The sequence below is a fragment of the Eutrigla gurnardus genome (assembly GCF_963514095.1).
Source record: "Eutrigla gurnardus genome assembly, chromosome: 15".
Lineage (NCBI taxonomy): Eukaryota > Metazoa > Chordata > Actinopteri > Perciformes > Triglidae > Eutrigla > Eutrigla gurnardus.
The window spans coordinates 17769333-17797267 of record NC_139938.1 but is presented as its reverse complement, the minus strand read 5'-3'; the positions used below and the strand labels follow the sequence as shown (position 1 = coordinate 17797267).

Genomic DNA, 27935 nt, shown 5'->3' with positions numbered 1-27935 from the left:
AGGTCTGAATAAACCCTTTGACAAAGCAAGTGCATAGTCACATCACGTTTCCTGATTCGCGTTTCCTCACCTGTGTTGTTCCTCGGCTGAGCCTCGGTGGAGTGGAGCAGGTATCTTTGACTACATTCTGTCTGCAGGCAAATCTGATAATTTGTTGTTTTTTTTTCAATACACACACACACACACGTCATAAAACACCCAAATAACTGGGGATGCGTGTCAAGAACATGTGCAAAGCTGCCAGACGACAGCAATGACAGGAGACCGCCCCTTCTGGGTAAATAGTGAGAAAAAAACACTTATATGGGTGAGGGATTGTCATAATATCAACTTGCAGAACAAAGCAGAGTTTCCACAGAATAAAGATACAGCAGAGAGCAAAGCTCATGAGCTGCTGGTTTCAGATCAGTCTTATCAAGCAATGTCAAAAACAACTCACACACCGTCGCCTCATGCCTGTAATTGATGGGAGGGAAGGGTACTCCTGCTGTCATGGCAACCAAATGTTGGAAAACTGATTAAATATGTCATACCAGAAATGACAAGAAACAGATCAGGTGTGTGTGTCCAGATACTCTGCGTGGGTTACCGTGGCGACGTGGCTTTCCAACGCAGAAGCATGAGAAATGGAAGTCCATCGTTTCGCCCCGCAAACAATCGTCAAGTCGTTCGTTTCACACAAACGAGATGCAAAAGACACTTCCAGTAACGTCACAGATTGAACTTGTTTTATTCCTCACAGCATCATCGCGTTCAGCAAGTTTAAAGCAAAACGCTTATTGTATTCACTGTTATCAAAACTAGATGGGCTTGTGATAGAGGCATTGTGTTTACGTCCACAACATGAATGTGCATTTTCAGATTTTGTACCCTATTTTTTTCTGCCAGCCTGGTCTCTGGCTCTATGATTTTCAAAAAAAAAAAAAAAAGCTCTCAGAACAGCTTTTCACATTTTCATTTCTTCTTCGGCTTCTTTTGTGTCAGACGCACTCCTCTGTCTCGACTCGCATTGATTTTTTTTTTTTCCCAAGCACTTTTTAAATCCATAACACTGCAGGTTGCATGCAGAGATATACAAGCAGCGGCGGTGTGGAGAGAGCAGGCAGCAGGTATAATACTGATGCAACAAACACTGAAGAAAAGAAAGTCACCAGGCAAAGACTGGGGCAGCACAGAAAAATTACTGTTTTTCTTCAGTGGAATCAACATTAAACTTCTCATTTGTTTCCAGGGCGTCCACAGAAAATATCAAGTTATATATATATTTAAAACATTCTTTGCAGGTTTGGATAAAGCATCATGCTTCATTAGCAGTAAATACCAGAAAACCAATCAGCGGACACATTCGTCTCCTCCACATCGTCGCAACTGGATCCGATGCAGGACTCGACCACACATGTATAAAGAGGCCCGGATGCAGCGTTGGAAGTGGGGCCCTGTTTAATAGTTTCTCAGTGGTGCATGATGCAAAATAAGATCAACTTCTCTGTATCAAATTCAGATAACCTGGATCCTCCGGCGATCATCTGCACCCATCGGCCCACTAGCCTCATTCTCAGGCTCAGTCACACAATGCTCTGTTAGCGACCATCGGTTGTACTGTTCGATGCTTTGAGTCCACTATACAGGGTCTATAATAACTCTCACTAAGCATTCAGACAGCACTACAACATGGCAGACCCTCTATATAGTCGACCAGTGAGTGATTTCAGATACAGCCCTGGACTTAAAAGAGGCTTATGGCTGTTGAGCCATAAAAGCAATAAATGTGTGTGTTTGTGTGTGTGTTGTTTTTTTTTGCAAATCTTAATCATGATATTCATATAAAACAATTAATTGTTGAGCCTTCGAATCTAAAAAAAGAAGAATAAATAAGTATTAAAAGAAATCCAATGACACGACAGACGTACGGTAGAATTTTCCATCCAAGACACGACTAAGCTTCACATCCTTCCATCGCTCAGCTGTGTGGATGAAAACCTGAGGGAACAGATGGTTGTTGTTGTTTTGGACCTCCCTGGATCAGTAAATACCTTCCTCGGTGTGCTCTACAGCAGCTTTCTTTTGATGACACCTCCAAAACAACCTGATCGCACTGAGATTTTATTTCGGATGCGCTGGAGGGAAACATCTCAGCAGAGCTCTCTGTCTCTAACAAAATCCACTGAAATGCAATGTGTGTTCAAACAAGTTCAACAGGTTAAAGGTGTTTGGTGGCTTGCGTGGTTCATATATAAACCAGGTGCGATGACTAAAGCAGGAGATATCGGAGAAACAATCCAGCTGCACAGATTTTTTGCAGCCGTATGGAGCGTATCCACGTGAAGCCGCTAAAAGCAGAAGTCGACGTGGTTAGTCCCTGCTGAGTGGCAAACGCAACACAGTCGGCATCTGCCTTTTTGTGCATTCACAAAGGCTGCTAAAATGTTAAAGAGCCATTATGCAATCAGCTGCACAAACAGGCTCAGAGACATTCCTAAGACCTTGGAAGGTTAAATAAAAGACACACAACAGGAAGCAACACTTTTGTTTTCAGGTGCACGGCATTTATGTTAATAGACCTATTAACCACTCAAAGTTGGTGAGGAGTTGGTTAACCACTCAAAGTGGCTTAATCACAGTGCCATTACATGTTTATCTAGCCTGAATGGAACATTAAGATTCAGAATTGTCATAAGTGTGGACAGATTTTAGTTTAGCACTGACAGAAAAGTCCATCCATTATGACCTGGAGTTGAAAGGTGTTAAACTAATATGAATGAATTCATATTATTAATTTATATTGAATTTATATTGATAAATGATCGAAAAAATAATTAAAAGCAAGTGTTTTTCGTGTGATATCACGCTTTACCACAATTACGTGCCATTTTCCAGGGCGGATTTACAGAGTATAAAACTAACCTACAGGTAGTGTCTTATATCCGAGGGTCTTTGAATGCGGCACAAGAAGTTTTCAGCCGTTTAGAACTTTCCATGAGCAGTTCACTAACCTCTGGCTTTTTTTTTTTACTTTTTTTCCTTTTAATTCTGATTACACGTAGCGAGGGAAACTCGTCGGGTTTAAAGAGACGACTTAAAACCTTCTGTTCCCAGCTTCTCATCCCCCCCGGATCCGGTTCAACAGTAGCGGTTCGCTCCCCCTAGCGGCGGAGCTCGCAGCCGTTGAGGCGTCACAACAGCGCCGGTGTCCGTCCCCCCAGTCAGAGTGAAAGTTGTCTCCGCTTGGGGAAAAAAAAAAGAAAAGCGGGGGGTTTCGCTAGTTTGTCCGACCGCCACACGCTTTATTTCCTCCCGGAGAGATGAGGCGGAAGGAGAAGAGGCTGCTGCAGTTCGCCGGGCTGCTTATAGCGGCTCTTCTCTTCCTCCCGAACGTCGGGCTGTGGTCCTTGTACAGGGACCGGGTCTTCGACAACTCGCCAGACGTGGTGGACGGACCGGGCGCCGGAGGAGGAGGCGGCGGCGGCGGCATCCCCCCGATACAGGTAGGAAGCTCGGCCGCTGGTGTGCTCAGTGTAAGCGGGTGACGTCTGTTAGCCACAGTGGTATTACAGAAACGCTACGTACCCCCCCCTCCTTGTGCTTCTGTGCGCGACTCAACGGCTTTTACCACCCAACGTTTGCATTCCCATACTGTGTGTGTGTGTGTGTGTGCGGTGATTTCCAAAATGGACCTTGTTTTGAAGCGAGTGTGTGGGAGGTCAGTAGTCACGGCGGCCGCTGGTGGACCGGGGAGCCACGTAGCTAACCCGGAGCTGGGGCGTCGCAGTAAAGTTACGATAACATGGACTTCAGGAAGTTGTCGAAAAATTTGTGAAAGTGGGCGGTGCTGCGTTCACAGGTTGACAGCGTACAGTAGGAAGGTGCGTCAAGGGGTCAGGTCACGTGGTCACGAGGCTCGGATTCGACAGCATGGTGCTTCTTTAGTCATAGGTTTTACATAGTTATAGTTTAAAGGGTGTAATTGGTATGTTATAATAAGCAGGTAGGGCTGCATTTGTTGTTTCGTCAACCTTTATGCTTAATTGAGTTTATAAAACATCAGCAAATCAGGAACTGCTCATCTTAAACTCCCTGAGCCTGAAGGCAAAGTCTTCAAATTCTTTGTTTTCGTCCATCCAACAATACGAACCCCAAAAGCATTGCAATTACAAATATATAAAACTGAAGGTAATTCCCCACATTTGAGTTGCTAGAATCAGCATTTTTCTTTGGTAAATTTACATTACAGGGTATTTAGCAGACACTTTTATCCAAAGTGACTTACATTAAGTCAATTTTTGGAAGAACGTGCAACAATATATCGTACAGTAAGGATTTCACAAGAACAAGTTTCAAGCATGCCCAATTGCTCAGTTAACCCATAACTTCTATATAACAGAGATACGTGCTAAGATACGTCAATGAAACTATGACCTTTTTATTTTCTGTTATGTTATTTCATCAACTGTTTATTTCGAAGTAGATCGGTGATACAAGTTATTGCAAGAAAAGTTAAAATCCTGCATAGAGGTATGCTACTGTAAGACACAGTTACTCAAATTTCGGTCTGCACCACTAACAGTATAATCGGAACATTGTGTCGTTAAACTGAATTGGTAGCTAAAGCGTTGATGTTTTTGCCCATCTTGTAGGACACTTTTCATTACTTTCTCTTAACATATTCATATCGAATAATGTATTCCTTTTTTTCTTGCGTCATACAACACAAGGGAGGAGATACACCCTTTCCTGTTACAGTGTTTCTTTGGTGGAAGTGATGAAGTAGTATTTAGTCAAATCAATTTGTCTAAACGGGGAGACAGAATATTTCTGCACCGGCAGGATAAAGGAGTCTTAAAGGATTTTTCAATAGCTGGTCGAGCTTTTCAAAGTTCGACTTCTCTTTTATTTTTTTTATTTTTTTTAGGAAAACAGGAGCTGTGGCTTGAATTGAAGCATCAAAGCCAAATAAAAAAAACATATTCAAACAAACGGGATACACAAGCTGGAGCTGGAAGTGTTGTTTTGTTGGTCCACATAAAAATTCACAAACCTCACCAAAGTGGACCCTATTTAGCAGACAATAGTAGCTCCTCTCATTCAAATGAGGCAAATCTGCTGAATGGAAGGCTTTCACTGATGGTGTGTGTGAGTGTGTGAGTTTGTGTGTGTGTGTGTGTGTGTGTGTATGTTAGAGTGTGTGTGTGTGTGTGTTAATGTGAGTTTCGGTTGGTAGTGGTTTTCGTCCAGAGCCAGCAAACTTGCCCGACTGTAAGGATTTGTAGAAAGCTAGTGAGAAGAGTTGAGTTTCGCCTCGTCAAACGTCTGATACACATCTCTTCAAGCTGAATGATGTGTAATATCATGTGTAATAGCTCCGCAAACAACTGTTGTCATTGTCAATTCATCATTTACTTTGTTAATGTGTACAAATCCCCACCAAAAGTCCACAGTTGATGTTCCACGACGTCTCGTTGTTTTTCCGGCAGCCAAAGCTAATTAGCAGGCTGAATCGTTGGAATGATAAAGCCGTCTTTATTCCGGCACGGATCGTCTCCGAAGGATTACTTTTTCCTCAACCTCGAGTTTGGGATTTGATATCTTAAAATGACAAGAGATGCTATGAATGGGGATTAAAGGACATCTCTACAAGGCCGGGAAAAGCTTGTTACATATTAGCTGTGACAACAGCTGTCAACCTCCGCAGCGGTTTGATAAGAGACGAACGGGGCTGATTTGAGAAATGAGGCCAACTTCCTCAAATAACGGAGAGGAGCCTGTTAAAGGCCAAAACAGGAAAACATTTTTTTTTATTCCTGTGTATTTATTGGTCATAATGGGAATTGGCCTTTTTGTGGGTGATGTATGGCTTCTGCACATTCCCACTGAAGATTAATGTTAGATTTCTTCTCGGGGTCTTTATTCCAGGCGAGGAAGCCGTGGGGAACCCTGCATATTTATAGCTCACTGACATCACATGCACCTGCTTTCTGGCAACTTCTCATGCACTTTCATGACTTCACGTCACGAGGGCTTTTGGTTGTTAGCAACATGCTGATTAAACAAAAAAGGCCCGCCTCAGCTGGAGATATGCAGTCATGGTCCTGACCTCAGCGCAACATCACAGTGTGTCTCTCTCCGTGGGGGTCGACCCTTTTGGCGCTGTGCTAACACAACATTATCTAATACAGCCGTGGCGTAAGCTGTAATCATGTGCATACGGTGGCTGAATGAGTGTTTCATACTGCTCCAGCAAACACGAGCATCCCCACCGCGACAGTGACAGAAAGGTAATTTGCACGTATCCTGTGTCTTATTAAGGATGCCTGTTGGAGCAGAGGAGTCTCAGCTTCCTCCTGTCTGCTCCAGCAGCTCAGGTTAAGTGGAGGTTAGAGAAGAGAAGAGCGGCGGGTGGAACATTTAAAAAGTCTGACCAGCACGCCTAACTGTTGTGATGGACCACGCTGGCTGATATACACCCGTGTCCTCCTGTCAAAAAGCGTAGCGGTTTCGTGCAAATGCGTTGAAATGTGAGGTGAAAAACGCCCAAATGTTTGCCATAACTTCTAACTTCTAAGCCTCCAGTGGCTGGAACTGAACTCTTCCTCGAGCCTTCCTTGAAGCAGCAGTGGATGCATCCAATGTAAATTATTGATGGGTCAATTGACTGAGAAAATGAATGCATAATTAATGTTTTAAGTTGCAGCATCTGAGATGTGAGGATGCGTTGCTATCTCTGACAGGCCGTTAAGAACGTGAAAGTGGTCATCACTTTTGGGCTCTGACACCTTTATGGGTGCTAGTCATTATTTTTTGACAGTTAGACTAAACAATTTACCAACTATATAAAAAATATTCAATTAGGGGTGCAACATAACTCACGGTTCAGATTGTATCATGGTCTGCCGATATAAATGAGATCCAGTCTCTGTAGATGGCTGATAATGGATGAGCCGTATCGCTTTTGTTGCGTTGTTTTGTTACAGCAGCTGGTTTACAAGGCTCCTCACTGATTTATACAAAACACACGATTAGGACATAATTAGGAAATTAAATATTGTGTTTGGAATGATAAAAGACCTCTTGGCATTGGTAGTTTTAATTGTATTCTTATAAGCTGCTTGAGAAGCTAGTGTTGGAAGTTAAACAGGCCATAATTCACTCTAATATCTATTTGAAAGTGCTGTGCCTTTTATTCTTATTTCTTGGCAAAAGCTAGATTTTACAAGATTGCATTTGAACACATCCTGATAATGTTGTAATGTACCCCCTCCCGACACCCCTTCCTGAGGGATGTGTTGAGCATGAACGCATCGCAATGTAACGGAATGGAACCTCCGCTAGCCGTTAGCGCCGGTGTCGCCAACGTTACCAGCTGAATTTATTGCTCACAATGTCACATTATCAGGAATTGGCGACCAGAAAGCATTAATGCTGATCTCCTGATCGCAATTTTTTTTTGTGTGCTAAATATCATCCCGTAACCATCTACAGTAAAAAACCTAATTTCACACCTACCCTAACCCACTTTTGGGGAAAGTTATCTGAGGATTTTCCTCTCGCTAACTGGATGCTGATAAAAGTCCAGAAGACGGAGTGTGCTCTTGAAAGGAAAGTTGGCTGAGATTCACGGCCCTGTCACAGAGAAATGAGAATCATACAGGCTTCTGTACACCGGAGGCTACATTTATGAGCCACACACTGTAGGCTGGATTACGGTTCATTCATCACGGCAGGACCTTGTGCTTTTCCCCTCTGACACATGTACAGTACACACTCCCTGACTCACAAACCCACACACACACATCCACTTATATAGCCTACACTGCTTTTAGAGCCGGCAGAAGGTCGGTCAGCCGCAGTCTGGTCTTATTAATGAGCAGAGCTCAAAGTAAACAAGGACATCTATGTAGAACATCGGAGGACAAGGTTGAAATCCCAGCGGGAAAACATTGTAAAAACATCTTTAATTTCCGCCTCAGAAGTCACAGATTGTTGAACCAGCAAGTTATGAGTCTAAAACAAACTGGTTCTGAATAAATCCCCCTGGTGCTTTGGTCTGATTTTGAATTCACAGGCTGTCTGCTTGTGATGTATTCCTTCCCCACAGTCACAATGCAAATCAGATATTTGTTTGACCCCTCCGTCCTCCAAAAAAAAAAAAAAAAAAAATCTGACATTTGTCCTTTTAAAGGAAGAATAAACAAACACTTAGTACTTTATTCATTGACTTTTTATCAATTCAGACCTTTTATAAAGAACACTTGTTGACTTTAATCAGGCTGCAAGGGTGGAGTGATTGGGACTAATTACATGGAATGATTTGCTTTATTGGCTTACATAACAAAAACAAATATTTTCAGAGAAACTTTGTAGATATAAAGTTGGTGTTCATTATGCAGCCGCGTGACAAATTGATCGTGAACAGTTTGCTCTGCAAATAAATCTTTTGGAGGAACAAGTTGACATGTTACTCATCTCGAAAGGTAAATGCCAGGACCGGGGCCGACGGAGACGTTCAAAGTCATCGAAACGAATCCGATTCTGATGCTTTCTCCTCGGCGGTGTCGAACTGCTTGACCCGCGGCTCCCTGTCGGTTCCCCCTCTGTTGCTATTCTGATAAACGTTAAAGATGAATGAGAGTTTAGCCCGTGGTTATGTGAAAAATCTCTCCTTTCTGCTCTATTGACATCATGTGGGAGAGAGGGAGTGATGTTTCCTGCCAATTGCAGGCAGCGTTTTGAGAGCGGCCGGTTACCTCCAGGCTGCACCTACAGGAGGCGCCGGTCCAAAGTGCACAGGAAAACAATTGAATTTGAGTGGATTCAGGCTGCCTTCGCAAAAATAGCTCGATTTGCCTCCCGCATGCACACGGATTTGAAGGAAAAAGTCTCCTCAAGGCACATGTTGGAATTAGGAATCATTTCAGCCTGCAGTGAATTTCCGCAAAGTGAGTGGAATGGAGGAGGGCTCTCTCTGCAATTAAGACAATTGCATCAACTCTGTGAATCCTGTGAGGTTAAGAGCAATTAGTGAGGCTTTGAGAGCAGGATTAAGAGAATTTAACATGGTTTATTATAACAGTTGTGAGAGTGTATTATACAGCACAGTGCTGGGTGTTGTACTTTTGTAAATAAATAAATAATGTCCACGTGAGGCCAGTCAGGACAGGGAGAAGTTAGTCTGGAACCTGAAATTTAAATTCACGATTTGAGACCAAATGATTCAGTAATCACACTTAAACTACGGCTTGGCAATAAACATCACTATTATATCTATCGTTATATGAGACTATATCATTTTTTATTTTGGATATCGTAATATTGCTGGTTTTAAAGGCGACAGTGAAGTATATGACCATACCAGACTCTGCTAGCAGTTCTATTGTTTTAACCTTTAGTCACTATATCCACATTACTGATGATTATTTCTATCAAGATATTTCTACAAAGATATTGTGACTTATTCAGTGACTCAACAAGGTGTCAAAATATTTGCTTGTAATCCTGTAATAATGTTTTCTTTCCGATGATGGTTTATCACAGCTCGTATGTCGTTTAGGTTTGGCCTGGTTGCTTTTGTAATTATAATAATATAATAATGTAAACCCCACGTTAGCCACTTGGAAGACGTTAGAATCAGTACTTGCAGCCCTATTTATTAATAGAAATATGATCAGACAGTGGCGGTGAATATCATGGCACGTGTCTGATGCACAGTCTGATTGTTTGGAGAGACAACGATCCACACGGCTCCAGGATCTCGTGATCAGGGACGAGCTGCTACGTCGATACCTGATGCAGTCTCGCTGAGCTGTGGGCTCGCCGTGCCGCTACACTGGGAAATGAGATTTTTATCTTTTAACGTGTTAAGCCTCTGGAAACGAGGGACACTGAGGGATGAAAGTCATTTGCAAAGACAAGTGGAGTTGCACGCTGCAGACTTAAGTCATTGCACTTTATCACGCAGAGCAGAGAGGGAGGGAGAGAGAGAGGCAGGGGGGATGAAACACCTCAGGAGGAAAAAGGCAGCGCGAGCGGGTAAAAGAGGTGTTTGTTCTCTGGCTGACTTTGTTGGAGAGCGTTTCCTCCCCAGGTTCCTCACACAAGGCAGACGTTGACTCGTTGCTGGCTGCGGCACAGACTGAGCGCGTGCAGAAGCTGCTCTGTATGCCTGTCAGGGATCTGCTGCCCCAGATCAGTGCAAGCAGCCAAATAAGGGACAGGTGCAGCAGACAGCCTGTGGAGAGGGAGCGAGGAGTCAGGCTTTTAATTACAGCCACATGGGTTATGGAGGCACTACTTTTTTTTTTTTTTTAATGCTCAGATGATTCAACTAATCCCAGGATGCCAATTTATGGACAGCTATGTGCTTCACCAGCCTGAGCCTCATCGAGAATACGTCGCATTGAGTCAGATACAGATTAAATCTCACACATGCAATCTTTTTTTTTGGTTTTAGTCCTGCACATGCATTGTTCAGCACCGTGCACGTCATTCAATGTGGAACTGCAGGAGCTTAGCACGTGGAATTGTTTCACCGCACTGTGAATGAAGCAATGTCTTTAATATTACTCCTTACAGAAACATCTCCTAGATAATTACTACCATATTTATGTTGTGACTATCGGATTTAAAGGTGCCCTCCACCAATTCAAGACAATTTGATTGTCATTAGGAGTACTTGAATTGTTTTTAAACTGTGTTACACATTTACAGAGCTGAAACGTCTCACACAGGTTGTTAAACTCCTCTGTATCTTGTGCTCACTAAAAACTCCTCCCGTCGTATGCTTGAACAGGGACTCTGACCCTTGTGCTCCTTATTATTTGCCACTGGTAATCTCCATGAAGTAGGATCGAAGGTCACATCCTGTTCACTGTTGTTTTTGTAACAGTTAGTCATCAGATGCATCTGTGAACTGTAAAAACATTCCTGATGAAGTCTGACCGTCTCTTCTTGTTCACCTCAAGTTGTTGTGTTCAGTTATATTATTCTTGGCCTGGAGAATGTGAACAACTCTCTGTGCACTTGACCTCACTACCTGACCTCTGATGATTTCTTTTTCTTCCTGAAGGGAGACGCACCAGTGTAGTTTTTGCAGAGATATAATTCAGTTTTTATTCCTCCAGCTCCAGGTTTTGATGCACCGCCACCGAGTGTGTGTCTTTCTGCAGCTCATGTGCATTTAAAGGCCGTCTTTTGTGAGCTTGTGTGTGTGCATGTAAGGGATAAAAAAGCGCTGCGAGTGTGTGCAGAAGACAAAGCGGCATCTTGTCCACATGGCCTGCATGGCTGCACAGCAGTAAGCGATCCGGTGATGAGGCAAACCTGAAGTCGTGGCGGTAAAAACCGGTTAAGCTTCACGGGGAAGGAGGAACAGTTGGAGTGTCCACCGCAGATGAAGTATTTAACCTCAGGCAGGTTGCTGCGTATGTTGCTCTCGCTCAGCTGTGTCTGTTAACAACCTCTGTACTCCGTGGTGTGTTCACATGCTCTCCATTAATGTGGTTAGTCTCTGCTTCCGGCGGCAACTTGAAACAGAAGTATCAGTGGAAACGATAAATCTGGTTCAAGGGTTATATTCTGGGGAACCGGTACATGGTTTATTAAAGCCTTTTTCATCTTTATTTTGTTATTGAATCTGCATGAAACGCTTCCTGTCGTTCCATCGGGCATGGGACAATATTAAAATTTCATGCCACAATTATCCCCACCAAAATAATTGCGATTCATATATTATCCTGATAATGATCAGAATTTGCTATCCACTCTAAAATTGCACTAAACATACTGGAATCACTTTAACTTACATTTAGTGAAGAAAGAAATATTTTTTATTGCATCACAGAGAGAACACTTCTTGTTTGAAGGATGAATTTTAGATATAACGGCGCTTGATCAGCAGCAATAAAAGGATAAATGAAGCTGTATCATAAACATTGATTTCTATGTCTGCTATCAACAACAACTGAGAAAAATCAAGAAGAAAAAAAAAAGAAGATCCCGCTCATGTACAGCCGGGTGCTGCAGCAGGTGCTGTGCTGCAAAAGCTTTCGTTTTCTGCCATATGATTGATATTTCATCTTCTTTGCGTGATTGTAAAAGTGAGGATGGAGCGTTAGCGCACCTGTTAGTTTCCAGTATGAAATCCTTTTTTTCTGCTCCTCTCATCATTAGGCCCCTGTCGCCCGGCTTCTCTGTAAGGCGTGACGACGACTTTGTTTCGTTTTGACAGATCATGGGCTCAATAGACGTTTCCTCTGGCTCAGAGAGCTTTAGAGGGAGAGTTTGAACCGAGGCAGTCTCTCTCGTTTTCCAGTCTTAAGGCACTTTTTTGGCAATCAGACCGGCGCAGCCACACCAGAACTTCAGAACAGCTGTTTGAAATTGACGCGCCGTCTCCGGTAGAAATTACTGCATTTTTTTATTTATTTTTTTTGCTCTGCTGGACTCGCCGAGCTACTCGCAGCAACAGCAGGTGATGTCACTGCTGTGATCGTTTCAGACACGCATACACGCCGATCCCGCCTGCCTTCGTCTTGGATCCTAATTAGGCGTATTGTTTTATGATGCTTTTGACATAACGTAAAGAGACGGATGAAAAGATGAAGGAAAAGTTCATCTCAACTGGTTTGCTGACAGCGCTGGATGGATTTTACACTGGATAATACCAGTATAATACTGGTATTTTTTTATTATTTGAAATGAATAAGTAAAACAACGGCAACTTCTTGCTACAATCCTCATATTCTCTCCTCCTCTTCCTCTTCATCTTGAAAACAAAACTCATCCTGAGCTGCCAGTTGCAAACATTCAATCTCAAATGCTATCACTACTATGAACATTAGTGCTGCAGTTTTGTTCCTTGGATACTTTTGAGAGTCGGCACATACAGTACAGGGTGGATGCACCGTTAATCAGCGGAGCAAGATTTTAATCATGCGTGTCCTCGTTAAATATGCTGCTGGGAGCTTGGTGATTGACGGTGTGTGGGTGGTGCAGAGGCTAATATTAGCATCTCACTATCTGTGCATGATGACAACGTTGACTTATTAAGTAACACTTGCAAGAAAATAATGTATTTTTTCTTTGCATTTAAGCATTTTACCCGTTTTGTTTTTTTGTATTTTTATTTTTTTGTATTTTAACTTGTATCTTGTTTGCTTTTTTTTTAATTTGTCCTTTTTTGGCGTCAGGTCAACAAACTGATTTCCTAACAATCTTTTCTTGTAGCAGCATGACATAATGGAAAATATTTCCAAAGATGCTAATTTCATTTATTTCCTGTATTTAGCTGAGTGGCAAACTACGATGGTGAGCGGGCAAACCAGCCACTAACATGCAAGCTAGCTTGCCAAATCATCAGCAAGTTACAGTACAAATGGTGTAAAGGCATACATGTCCTGTCCAGTGTCTTGCAATCAACATCTCACGTTTGTGTAACTTTGTCCTGTTGAAATATGCTCGACAGAAACATTGCAGCCTTCATCATATTCATCAAACCTGAACATAAAGTGCATCAGCATTTTGTTTTTAGGAAATAATAACACAAGGACATGATTATGGTAATTGCCAGGCATATTTAATTTTAGAGATACATTGCGGATTTAGAGCAATTTACAGGCTTTTATCGGGTAACCCATTGTGTGGCTGTTTTTGCAGGATCTGTTTGTGTAAAATGAACTTCCTGTTTTGTAAATGTGAAGGTGGATTTAAGAAATGTGCAGCAGCAACGGAGACAAACTAAAAGACTACAACTGCAGTTAATACTTTGGTGAAGTTCTAACTTCTAAAATGGTCAAAGGAAGAAGAAAAAAAACAGTCTGAAGATTAGACTCCAGTGGAGTGAAAGGAGCCCATTCATACGAAGTCTTTTCCCTTTGGGAAGAGGGTCACAACGGGTCATCGAGTGTTTGCAGACCTCTGCACCGCATGTGGGTGCGGCGAATGTTTGAGAAGGCAAATCAGAGCTCACAGTGGATTTTGACGTTGCACACACAGCTCTATTATTTGCTTCTCTTTGAGCTGCTGAGCTGCTGTATCAAAGCGTGACTGAAAAGCTGAGAATACTTCTGTAAAACTGTGTCATGACCTTCTTGGACAAACCAAATGTTTTGGTGTTTACATAGGAGAAGGACCGTGTGCAACCTTTCCAAAATGTTAATTGTCCTCCAAGGCTCTGGAGTGCAGAGGCTGCCCTGTAGCTGTAATAGGCTTACTATCTGATTGCGGTAAAAATCTGAACATATTTCTTAAAGGGGCAGTTCTTAACTATGTAAACATTCATTATTTATGCATTGATTTATTATCGGCCCCCTTTTTTGAAAACCACACGAACCACTCTTCTGCATAACTTAAATCCACCACACAGCAACTATTTAAAAAAGAAGATGATTCACTGTAAAAGCTGGTTGCTGACCATTTGCTGCCAAGCAATCGAGCAAATAAAAGGCTTTTTTAAAAATGCAGTCTGGTGCAATGCTCGCTGCACATTAAGCTCACCAGGGCTGCGTTACATCGCTTCCAGCAAACCTTCTGGAGGATCTGTTTTAATGTTCTAGTCGGATAAAAATACAGAATTTGTTTGCGTGTCGTGAGTTGTTTGCAAAAAATGGCCGTGTGTGTTTCTGTGTGTGTGTGTGTGTGTGGCACATAAATGGTCCTTTTTATAGAAGGCAGCTTCTTCTTTTTTCTCTCTTTTCTTTTTTTTATTAATCTTGAATCTGGTGAGTCATTTCTGCTGCTATTGTTGGGTCTCTTTGGTGCTCAGGTGAGTGTTTCTCGCATCGCTCTCTTTTCCCAGCAGTGATGTGAGGCAGCGGACTGAAACAAGTTGGTCGATTTACAGCATGTTATTCCATTATGAACCAGCCACTGAATGGGGGCCTTTTTCTCTGACACTTCTTAAAGCGCCCGCTGCGTTTCACATAATGCTCTCGTATTGGACGGTCGTCAGCTGAACCTCGAGCTATCATCAAGTGGCATGATTGTCTTCTCGCTGACAAATGTTGATAATTGCTTTCCAGTGGAGCTGTAAGAGCTCTCCGCTGAGCTCATTGATTCACTCGTCCTGACCAGCGGGGAGACGGAGCAGCAGGCCTCTGGCTCCCCGGCTCCAACCACGGCACAGTAAAGCCTGGCAGTGCAGGGCCTCCGTATAGGGAGATGTACGGAGGGATGCTTGTAGGATTAGGGCCACTGAGATAACTGACTTTTGCTGATCGTTATGTAAACCGCATCTGTCCTCTGTCCCCTCGATGGCACGGGGCCTCCCACGCTGAACGCGGCCAAACCCAGCGGCAGCATGATGAGACAAGGCTCTGGATTCTGCTTCCAGAGAGGAAGCCAGGGGAAGGGGGTGAGGGGAGGGGGGGGAACAATCACACTACTGGCCCGCTTGTCGCAAAAACACAGAGCAGATGATGGGAGGGTTACTGGGAGAATGGTGTTCATACAAAGACAGACTGGGTGACCAGCCAAGTGCTTTCAATCCAGTACAAAAGCCTATAGACGGATACAGTAAATCACATTTTTCTTTGACGATAAGCTGCAAGACAGTGATAGTAAATGGTTTCAAATGTGCCCAAAAAATCGGTACCAGGCCGACAACCAGGAAAATATGTTTTAGCCATTTTTAGTAACGTTAAAGGGTAGAGATTTTCTTTATTACCATAACATAAAAACATGCCTCGTGTTTTATCTGATACACCCAATTTGAATCTCAAACTTAAAGTGTACACCATCTATTCCTGGTGAACATGTTCCTCCATGCTCTTGCTTTCAAATGTTGTTTTCTGGACCTTTTCATGGTGATTCCCAACGGCGATCTGTTGACCCTTCAGCATCGAAGTCTTGTCAACATCAACTACAACACGATTGTCCATCATCTCTACCTTCAGAGATGACCGTCCTGTCCTGACCTCTGTATGCCAGCAGTCTTTACAGGACTGAATTACTCGGTATTCTCAAGGATGCTCCAGCAGTTCACAGTGTTCCTGTTCCTTCACCTTACGTTGACCTGGCGCATTAGATCCAAGGACCATGAAATGATGGAGGAGGTTTGGCGTCCAGCTTGGACGAGACAAGGCCACCCCTTTGAGCTGGCAGCACCACGATACTAAAGCACTTAATGGTCACCACGCAGCATTTTCCCGCTTCCTCCCCCCCGGACATGATAAGAAGGAGCTTATTTGAACAGCACTTTGCTCAGATGGGTTTGGACGGAAGCCAGGGGAAGCTGAGATCATGGCAGCGGTTACACTGCTGTAAATTAACACTGACTCCTCTTACACATCCATCACACTATGTCTCTTGTTAAAATTCAATTTTTAACCTAAATGGCTGGGTGTGATGCCTTCAGCAGGTTAACATCGGCTCCACTTGTATTCCTCCTGTGTTTGGTGCTTACAGTCTAAAGAAACAGTGTAAAGTAAATGTTGGAAAGAGCCGACTTCTAGTTGTTTGCATTGATGGCAGTTGGCATAAACACAAACTCGCAGTTTTTCTGCCGAATAAACATCCTGAAACTGTTAGCACAACATGAAAGTCTCAAAATTGCCAGTATTTTTTATTTTTGTGTGTGTGTCCGTGTCAAGCATCCAAGAATTAAGCACAGTGAAGCAGCCATCTGTCGTGGCCTTTGTCCAGTCCGCCGCCTGGTATCTGTGGTCGCAGCGGAGCTGTGGATAATGACTGCTGTCGGGAGATGAGACACTGTGTGGCAGCCCCGCTGGGCCACACTCCCAGGGAGGTCTCGGTGCCTCGGCCTCCGCCTCAACATCCTCAACTTCAGCTGCCGAGCCGGGCTTTTTATTTTTTTCCTCCGTGTCTCCACTCGTTCACTAGACAATCCCTCGTGATGGTATTTATCTGAAAACAAATGATTTCCTTTGCCTGTTAAGACTTCTTTGCCAGAGAGATAGGGACTACATTTTTAAAAAAAAGTCCACATTTTGAGGCATGATGCAATAACTTCCGACACCAAAGATGACTTGGACGAGATGCCATGATTCATCTTCATTTTACAGTCTGATCAACAGCTTGTTGGATCTGGATCGGTACAGTCAGTGTGATATTTTTAGAAAGCGAGGATTGGTTTTAGCTTATGTTTTCTGTGTGAAGAGCCAGGACAGCCGGGGCAAATTGACTTGTCTGTGAAGTGCTTGAGGAGAGGAAGAGAAGGAGGAGGACGAGGAGGAGGAGAAGCAAGGCGAGGTGGAATAGGAAAGACAGGTAATTGTGTCTCCGGGGGTCGAGGTGGATCGGCCTGTGATCTGACGAAACGGGAAGGGAAAGAGAAAAGAACAGAAAAGCTTCCTCTTCTCACTCTGAGCGTCTGTCGACTCTCGGAGAAGGGAAGTCCTGGCCAGAGGTGGTCTGTTTCGTCCTCCTCGGAGAATCAATGAGCAAATTCTCTGTTCTTATCAGACACACGGCACTGCTGGTACGACCAGTCCTTCTACTCCTTCTAGTCCATGCGGCAAGAAGAATATGGGCTGGTCTTCACTTCAGTGTGCCATGTATACAAATGCAGTGCAGCTACAGCTAAGTGCCAAATGGGTTTTCCCTTGCTGTAATCTTCCAGATCCCTTCCTGATATACTTCCTATGTAAGTGATTTAGTTAACCCAGAACTAACAAGAGGTTTCAGTTAGTCAACTGTGTTTTCAGTGCAAAACTCCCTCTTGGTGTTGACTGTCAGGCCAAGATACTTTGTAAGATACTCTTTTCTTTTTGCTGCCCTTACAGCATGAATAGAGTGGAAAACAACCAATGTCCTAATTGGACCTTTTAGGCTGTGCTGCTCTTCATCTATAACTGAAAATCAAGTTCATCAGAAATGGTATGCAGCCTATGTGCTGCTTGGTCAACCCGTTCAGATTGAAGCTATTTGATGCATTGGACTGAGAAGGTGTTGGTATCGACATTGGATGATATGAACAATTCATATCACAATTATCCTGGTCAAAATAACTGCGATTCACAGTATTATCCCAAACGTCATCGTGTATTTAAAACTCTTAAAACGGCACTACCACATAGCCTACTGGAATCACTTTACATTTGAGTTAAGATGCAAATATTAAAACTTCAAACAGAAGTTCTCGACTTGGTGTGAGACGCAGGAGACACGAAACACTGATTAGAAAACCAAGAAACACAACAGTGGCTCCACAGCAGTACAACCTTGAATAGCTACAAGGGGAGAACCGGTGCTTACCTGTGTGATGCAGGTGTCTACTCCAAACCTCAGGGCTTCATTCAAGCCTAAATGCTGAAGATGTCAGGCAGCAGGCAAGGAAATGAAATTGTAAAGCTGAGGAAGAGGGGGAAAAAAACCCTTGTATTACTCTGCGGAGCTCTTATTTTTCTCCTGCCTTTCACCAGCAACTTTAAGGTGATCACTCATGGGTGACAGCGATATTACCTGGGCACTGTACCTCTCCAAAGGAAATACCATTCTGACAACATTCTGGCAGCAGGCTCGTATTTGCACGTGATCTTTTTTTTTTGCCTTAGGTGACATTGCAACCTTTTCACAGTGCAGCCGAATGCAACTAAAGCAAAGCCAAGGACACCTTTTTAGTCTGATGACATTTATTAATAAAGATTATAGAAAAAAATGTCAACTTTCCCAGGCTTTCATGAATAAAGAGGATAGCAGCCTGACTGACAGGCTCTGCAACTGATGATGAATAGTGAAAGAGTAGCAAAGAAAGAATCGCAAAGAGGTGATTGGCAGAAAAGTTATAGAAGATATTATTTCACTCGGAATCAAAGAAAGTACGTGAAATGCCGACAGGTTCACGTTTCTCTTGCATGTCGGTGCGGTATTACTGCGCAGCGTCCCCCAACAGCTGCCGGGGAGCCTAAACCCACAGCAGCAGCACCAATCCCAACCTATCGGACTGAACAGAGAACATAATCTGCTGTTGGGCAGATTAACAGAAGACCACATCAGCATGGAAATGAGGTTAGGCAGCCAGGGTTTCAGAGAGGCTCTTCATAATCTGCAAATCCCTCCATCGAGGTCACTGGGGGAGAAACGGAGGGACCGGCGGCGGCCTGTGATTTCAGTTCCCTCCGCTGTGGCCTCATTCAGGTGTCCACATTCCAAGATGTAACGAACCAGCAATGTAAATGTTGCTTTCTAATGTTGCTTAAAGGACTGACTACCCAGACTACCATACTTTTTAATATGTTTCAATACAGGAACGCCATGTTGGCGTAGTGGTAGAGATGTTCCAATACCATTTTTCCCTCCCGATACCGATTCCGATACTCGTGCTGTGATACCAGTGAATAGAACAGTATAAAACAGTAGTGCAACAGCAACTTAACTAAATAAATATAGGAATAATTATTAAAAAAGTGCAGCCTCCATATTGTAAAATAAAAAAGGCATTTAATCTTATATAAATTCCTATTTCTAATAAATTACGTGGTATCGGATCGGTGCCTGGACTCGAGTCCTCGCCGATACCGATGCCAGCATTTTCGGCAGAATCACTGTGGCTTCACCCTGCCTTCATGTTTGAGACAACTAAACCCATTTTATTTCCCACACGGTCCAATAAAACGCAGTATGGACTACTTCTGGGTGAGTATATGAGAGCGGGTATCAGGTTCACATGAACATGATACGTCCTTCACTTCATTCCGACACTGCTAAAATCTCATTCGAGCGAGTTGAGGCATCCTGTGTGTCCCCGTCTCCACGTCGTATGCTAATACGCCCACACATTTGTTAACTGACACGCTCAGTCTGTCTTTTGTTACTCCGTGTGCAAACACTGACTGACATGTGGCCTTTTGTCATCAGTTAAACAGACCACTAAAAGGCTACATTAAATTTAATGAGGCTTCACACTGCCAGGTGACACGAGCTACATGCCCCCCTCCGTACTCTCTCTCTCCGCTCTCCTCACATCTTTTTCTCGCCGCTTCTATGTTTTTAGCAGTATGGTTGTAATGCAGCTGTTTTGCCGCGTCATTCGTGAGACATTTCGTTGGCCCGCCAGTTTACGAGAGCGTTCTGGACGGAGAAAAGGCGAACAAGCTGTGTGGTTTCATGGTGTCATTCGTCCAGCGTCCTATCAGTGTGTTTGTGCTGTGTCTTGAATATTAATAGAGCGGAAAAGTGCCCGGAGTGAAATGAGTTTGTGACTGCATGGAGCCCCGGCTTTCTGATGATGGTGATTAGCAGAGTAGAGGAAGGCAGTGCTCTGCTGCGTAGTACGGCAGGGAAACGGATGACTGCGTTGGGTACTGCCTTATTGTCAGCATTCTTAAGAGCTGGCCGAGATGGATCTGTCTCGTGAATAATTCTTGCATTTCATTTACTGCGATGCACTCGCGGAACGTCACCCCCGTGGAGCTTTGGCAGCAATCTAACGAAGCTGTTCAGGAATGCAAATTTACATTTATCAACAGAGGACCCATGTTAACTGATTGTTAACTGTTAACTGACAACATTAGCGCCGCCGCCTTGCATGCAGAGGTGCTGCGGTACAAGCTGCCCAGCTGCAATGACAACCGATGTAAAATCCATCATGTTTTAGTCATCCTCAGTTCACCCATCCTACAGATGTTGCTGCAGTGTAGTCGTGGACACATGCAGCCTATTCCCCCGGATATCTCCTCTGCATCAATTACTCAAGCTGCGAGTTTGTCAGCTGTGTGTCATCCAATTCTTTCATTAGCGAGTGCATTGCAAGCCCGACATAATGTTTATAAGTTTCCGACATTGTGTGACGATGAGTATGAAGGAATAACGTTATAGCTGTGAATTTAGTCTGTCTGTCGTGACTAAATGCAACTCCTCAAGTTCCAGGTCAAATTCATGTGCATTGCTTGCCGCCTGCTGATTAAGGTGAAGGGGGTTAGCTCCAAACTCCAGTTTGGACCCACTTAAGGTGGGCTGATCTTTAAGGTGGACCAGCTGACACCTGGAGAAAAAAATATTTCTCCAGGATGAACTGATAACATTTACAGAGCCTCACGGCTGTTATTCTCATCAAAGTGACATCTCAGATACAACAGGAGGGAATTTCTGTAAAATTTTGCTTGGACATTCAAGGTCAAAGGTCACAGTGACCTCACAAAACACATTTGTTGACCATAAGTCAAGAATTCATGTGTTAATTTAACAAGGAAAATCTCAATTGTTACCAAAAAGCTTGAGTTTTGTGATGCCAATATTATTAGTTTATATATTGGCAATATATAAGATGGAAATTTGGTGTTTGTGTATTGATACTATGCTGTATCGATTTACTTTATTGTAAGCTTCTAGTCCAGTCTTTCAGCCAGAGTACATCCACAATAAGTGCAAGTTAAGTCAAGTGGCAATTAAGGGAGAGCGTGTTTTGAATTAAAGACCTTCCGTTGCAGAGCCTTTCGTCTTTCCCCACTTTTATTACACACAAGCGATCACATCCTCCATCTGTTCCTCAAGATTATTCCGTCATGTTCATACTCATCCTCTTTGTCAGTCTCAATAAATATCTTCACGTTCGGTACCCACCCCCGTTCTGCCTCCACAAAAACTAAACATGTGCACACATTAGCTGGAAAAAGTTTCCCTCTCCCCTTGTCTTGTTTTTCAAGGTCTTGTTGAGCAGCAAAAGAAGAAAAAAAAAAACCCCAGAGGAATCGTGGCGACGTGCGCTGAAATTGTAATCAGGAGGAAATGGGGCGGCACAATCTCGCTTCTTTTTAGTATAAATTTGCACAGATGGACTCTTGCTGCTTGTCAGGTCCTTGTATGACACACTGAGGGCATCTGCCTGTGACAGAAAGAGGAGAAGAAGAGGTGGAGGGGTGAAGGACAGAGGTGAGAAGAAGGGAGAGAAGAAGAAACTAAGAGAGGTAGAGTTTTTTTTTTATGTTTTTAACTGGGCTCCTGTACAGCGACTCTGCGTCTAAGCAGAGGCCAGCCAGGAGATGGAATAATAGGTTAATGCATTCAGGCTGATTCATGGTGTTCATGGTTTCACCTCCACAGTTTGATACTGCATGGAGGAGTAGGGGTGGGTAAAAATATCGATACGGCAATATATCGCGATACTTTGCCGCCCAATACAATTTTTCGATTTTTCAACTCCAAAGATCGATTTAAAAAAATAATAATAAAAGATTCATGTTAAGACGCGTTGTGAATGCAGTACTTTATCCTTTTTCATTTTATTTTCAATATTTATTCCAGTTTCATGGGAATTAATAAACTGGAGAGGCTGTTTTGAATGAAATAGTTTTGACTCAATTTGTGCTCTGATCAATATCATCTGATGTACATATACAGGTACTTGTGTTTTTATCTTTATTCATATCGCAACATCGTGATACGTATCGTATCGTAAGGTTCTTGCCAATACTCACCCCTCGTGTTATTCTGAGTTAAGAAACTCAGGTTAACATGTCTATTAAGTCAACTAATTGATTGGTAAACTAAGAATTTCTTTGTCTGATGTCAGCCCTCGACCAGAGTACCCACAATTCTATGCTCCCTCCTACACATGTTACCATAACCTTCTGCTGTCAAATTACGAATACATTTTGTCAATTGTATTCAATGTTAGCTTTCTGGCCCGTAGCTGACCCAAAGCAGAGTCGCCCCCTGATGGCCAGTAGAGAGAATACAGGTTTAAGGCACTTCAGCGTTGGCTTTCCTTTTCAGAACTGGAGGTTGCTGCCTGATAAAAACTTTAAGATTAATGCTGTTAGTTATTTATATTTTGGGGAGAGGAGAAGGACCATTGTATAAGTGGCATAATGCCCTTGGAGGTGTCCATAATCAGGAATTAATGGACTTAGCATCGGCAATTCTGGCCTCCCTATTGTCCATAAATTCCTGATAATGGATACTTCATCAGGCTTTATCCCTGACCAAACTCATTCCTGAACCCTAAGCCAAGATGTCCTTATTTACCAATGCCCTCCCTGTCGGGGTTTAAACTTGATCCTCACAAAGATTGAAGTGCAACACGACCCTACCAAGAGTCCCTAAACCAAATCTCTCCATCTCTGTGTGTGTGTGTGTGTGTGTGTGTGTGTGTGTGTGTGTGTGTGTGTGTGTGTGTGTGTGTGTGTGTGTGTGTGTGTGTGTGTGTGTGTGTGTGTGTGTGTGTGTGTGCATACACACAGTTTGTTATTCAGCGTCACATTCCTCTAAGCTTGCAGGCTGATTAATAATTCACAATATTTCATGCAGTCAGTGGTGCCATTTGTATTTAAGTGTTTCACTAATTGCCTCCTCCCATCAAGCTAATTATTTCTCCATTGTGCCGTGATCCTGTAATTCACGATGCCGAGTCACTGAAAGTCACTCAGTGTGTGGAATGACTAAGTGGGGAGAAGAAACAGCCGACTGCCTTTTGTAGGCTGAGCTGCAGCGCGTCTGTCGGTACGTGTGGGGTTGTGTACATAGGGCCTCCGCGGAGTTGTGCGTCACAGCATTGATATTCTCCTCACAGGATCGTCAGGCATGAAATGGGAGAGCACACTTTCTGTGGATAAACTCTCAGCACCACGCTGTTGGATGGCGAGAGCCCGGTGCTCTGGAGAAATCTCCTCGCCGACACTGATACCGACAGGATAGAACATTTATTGTGAGCGCTTCACTGTTGTGTAACTGTGTAAGTTCTTTAAAGTGCACAGTGTGTATATTCAACGTGTTTCGTGTGTATTCGCGGTGGTAGTGGTAGACCGGTGGGAAGTCAAACACGTGGTACTTAGGTTCAGTGTTGCATTCAGAAACTATGGAAATGTATTTTATTTTTTTTATTCTCTTTATTCACCATTTTTGGAGACGAAAAAAATTATTGTGGTGACATTTAGACAAAAATAAAATAATAAATAAATATAATACAGTTAAAAACACATTTACTTCTCTATAGTATGTGTCAACATTTACAGCACCTGATTAATGTGCCTCAAATAGTAATTTGAAATAGAAAAAAAAACATGCCACAATGGTGTAGATGGCACAATCATGTACTAGTATCAGGAATTATGGAAATATCTACTTCTAATTTCTAATACTAGTACATGATTGTGCAGATGCACCATTGTGGCCCTTCAGTTCGCACCCTTAACTGCATTTCAACAATCATCACTAAGACATAATTTCGATGGACATCCAATGAAATCGTCGTCATGGGGAAAAATGAATGCTTTCAAATTTAATTATCAACTCTGCTATGAACTTGCTGAGACTTGAAAGCTCGCTCGATGATAATAAATCACAGTTTTCAGTCAGTCGCATTTTGTCAGTTCATTAATTGTAATATCTCCTTCCTCGTCTTGCATTACTAGACACGTTGACATTTAACAATCTTGAGATGTGGCCAAAGTTAGACTTTCATCCTGGCTCTGCTTTTTGTTTTTGACTTTGTCACCAAACAGCTCATGAACTTTTTTTTTCTCGCACATCTCATTTGCATGAAAGCAACAGCGATGACGCATTTAAAAAAAAAAAAAAAAAAGTCTCTGATTGCATCGTTATACCTTTCCGAACCATGATGATCGCCTTCAAATACGAAATGAGATAAAAGCAACAAGGCGGTGAATGTGATTGAGTGTCTGCTGGATCTCCGGGAAAGTTTCATCCATCTTAAGTTTACTTTCACGGAGCTCTTGAGTGATCTGGAACTAAATGGCTCCTTTCAACCAGCCGAGTGTGTCCGTGTGTGTCACAGCGTTACACAAACACTGAAGTTTGACTGTGTTGATCAGGATAATCGTACATTTCATCACAAGAATATTGAAAAAGCTGTGTGGTCGGGAAGTGAATAAAAACTACTAGATACTAAAATACTAGTAGTGTAACGATTCATGCTACCGATTATAAATAAATAGAATGAATCGCTTTGGCTTCATCAATAATCCATATGAATGCGTTAAATCTTATGAATTGTGATTCTTAATTATGATTCATGTTTTAAGACTTTTAAGACACTCTCTCCCCTGCCAGCATCTAGCCGATTGAAAATTGTTTAATTACATTTTTGTATTCGGCATAAAATATTATGCAGGACTACTTTTATAGAATAAATATGTTTAATAAGTAATTCTGTTGTATGTTTATTTTTTCACCTTTCAGAAGTATACAGTATCTCACTGGCATTATTGCATGTTTATTTCATGGATATAGAGTTTTGGTTAAAAGTTACTGAATCGTTAATCAAATCGCTGTGAAGCCAAAGATTCAAAATGCGGGATATAAAATATGTTTTGTAAAATCCCTTATTTATGCAGGGAGACCTTATTTATATGATTTATGATCATTTTATTTGAGGTGAAGTTTTATTTGAGTATTTTTCACAAAAAAATGTGCATTTTATCCGTGATTTGTTTGCTTTACAAAAATGCAAAGTGATTCCAGGATGCTTGAATGCCATTTTAAGAGTTTTTAATAATAACGTGAATTGCATTAATTTTGGTTCATGACATGAAATTTCCACACCGCTGCCTCATGTCTGATCTGAACCGTCCTTCTCCGTGCTTGTGTGCGTCTGCAGGGGCTCAACCGGTTGGCGAAGGAGGCTCAGGTGGGACCCGACGGCGTGCGGAGGAAAGACTGGCACAACTACGATGCAATCAAACGAGACGCCGCTCGATCGGGTAGGTCCAAAGGTCCTCGCGGCCCCGCCTCGTAGGAAGCCTGCCAAGTACAGACGACGACTGCGTGACGCATTCGTCATGCACACGAGCGTCACAGTAATGCAAAAATAAATCCCACGTACTGAAGATATTCCCACATTTCTCCACTCGTATCCAGATTAACGGATCTTCTCTCACACGCCGTCTCAATCCTTCACCGGGTCTTATTGCTCTCCAGCTCAAATAAATCTCAGCTTTGAGTGCAGTTCTGCTGTCATAAGTACAGTTTATATCCTTCACAATCATCAGCAAGTCGCTTTTATTTTCTACTCGGGGAAATCAGCCTTTGTGCAAACAGTGTAAATTAGTGTAAATGGGTTTATCCCTGAAATGAGCCGTTAAAGGCCAAAAGTTATTTCCCATACTTTGGCAAAGCGGATCATTTCTGCTTCATGAAATGTATGCGCCTGCATAATAATAATAATAATAGTAAAAAGTGTTGTATTTGTTCTCTTTTAATAAATCTGCTCAAGATGAAGCTGTGAAATATTTCTTAAGTAGTTCAGTCATTAGTCTATATTCATTTCATCATGTTTCATCAGCAGGTTTTTCTCCTCCAGACATCAAAGCTTTGATTTATACAGACCAGAGTTGTAAACAAATCTGTTTTATGAAGTTATTTTTTTTACTTACATTTGAACCCACAACAATGTCTTGTTGTCTTGCTTTGTTTTTATAAAATTCTGCTTTAAGTTTTGGGACTTTTTTGCCTGGATCCTGTTCTTCTTCATGTTGTTACGTTTTGCTCTTATTTGCGTTTTCTTTTTTTCAACAATGAAATTGATTAGAATTTGCATTTATAATAGCATTAACAAGTATTTAAAAAGTCCTTAAAGGTTTTTTTACTGTAAGAATTACCATGAGAAAGCTTTAGATTATATACATTTAAATGTTTTGAAGCAATTAAAGTGAGACAAGAGTTTGAAGGCTGTGTAGACTTTGGAGAACTGCTGACCAATACATTTGTGGTGTAATTGATCCACTCTTGTTGTTGTTGTCATAGTGACACGTGTGTGTGTGTGTGTGTGTGTGTTTGATGCAGGTAACGGTGAACAGGGGAAGGCGTTCCCCCTGACGGATGCCGACCGGGTGGACCAGGCCTACAGGGAGAACGGCTTCAACATCTACGTCAGCGACCGGATCTCCCTCAACCGCTCCGTCCCCGACATCCGCCACCCAAAGTGAGTCGTGTGTGCGTGTGTGCGTGTGTGCGTGTGTGTGTGTGTGCGTGTGTGTGTGTGTGTGTGCGTGTGCGTGTGCGTGTGTGTGTGTGTGTGTGTGTGTGTGTGTGTGCGTGTGTGTGTGTGTGTGTGTGTGTGTGTGTGTGTGTGTGCGTGTGTGTGTGTGTGTGTGTGCGTGTGCGTGTGTGCGTGCGTGTGTGTGTGTGTGTGTGTGTGTGTGTGTGTGTGTGTGTGCGTGTGTGTGTGTGTGTGTGTGTTGTTCTGTGTGTGTTTGCCAGGGAGGGAGACTGCGGAGGGCTCACTGCGAGCATGCACCTTCTGTACTAGGTGTTTACTGGCAAAGTGAACCAGAAAGATCATTTTCCCATTTGCATGAAATCTCTATTTATTTGTGTATTATAGCTGACAGAACAAAACACAAAAACAGTGTTTTATGATAAACTATAAGTACACGGTCTACAATTCATCTACAGAAACATCTATCTGGATACCTAAAAGGTTCGTTCAGCCCATTGTTGTCTGCGTTTCCATGGCAACCTTAAGACCTGGAGACTGACGAGGGGCTGCTGGTGGTCGCCGGGGTAAACACAAGCTGTGGCTTGCAGCTCAGTGTGACTGCTAGTTTCATCAAAAAGGAAGAAAGAAAAAAAAAAAACACACTGGGAAATAACAACAACTTATTTTCTGTCTCGGAGCAACATTTATTTACTGATGCACGTCGGATGTAATGAACGAAACGCAGAGGGAGAGAATGAAACTAAGAGCATCTGTTTCCACAGTGAATCATCTGTTGAGTGTTTCATGGTCATTTAATTCACCTTTAGAACGTAACCGCCGTGAAACAATCAGAAAATCACTTATTGTTTTCTCTCATTCGATGCGTGTTCTCTCTTTTTTAAAATGAGTTTGGAAGCCGAGAGCAAAGCCGTAATTGACTTTGAATGTTAAAAACAGAGAGATGCTCTTCAGTCATCCTAAAACAGGGGAGTTGAATGAGCAACATCCCTATTAATCCCACTACGGAAGCTCTCTAACCCCCCAACCAGGGCTTGTTCTGTTGGGAAAATGTCCCCGCAGTCAAAAGGTCCCTGGTCCCCGGGAAGGTTCC

General features: G+C 42.8%; 1 protein-coding gene across 1 annotated transcript in view; it reads left to right on the top strand.

The window, feature by feature from the left end:
• Positions 1-3149: 3149 nt before the first annotated feature.
• The window catches only part of LOC311026341 (polypeptide N-acetylgalactosaminyltransferase 10-like), a 63199-nt gene continuing 38413 nt past the window's right edge, over positions 3150-27935 (top strand). The window contains exons 1-3 of the mRNA XM_084029855.1: positions 3150-3485; positions 25505-25607; positions 26689-26827. Of these exons, the coding sequence (XP_083885981.1) occupies positions 3303-3485; positions 25505-25607; positions 26689-26827 (425 nt within the window). The 5' untranslated portion in view covers positions 3150-3302. The remainder of the gene's footprint in view (positions 3486-25504; positions 25608-26688; positions 26828-27935) is intronic.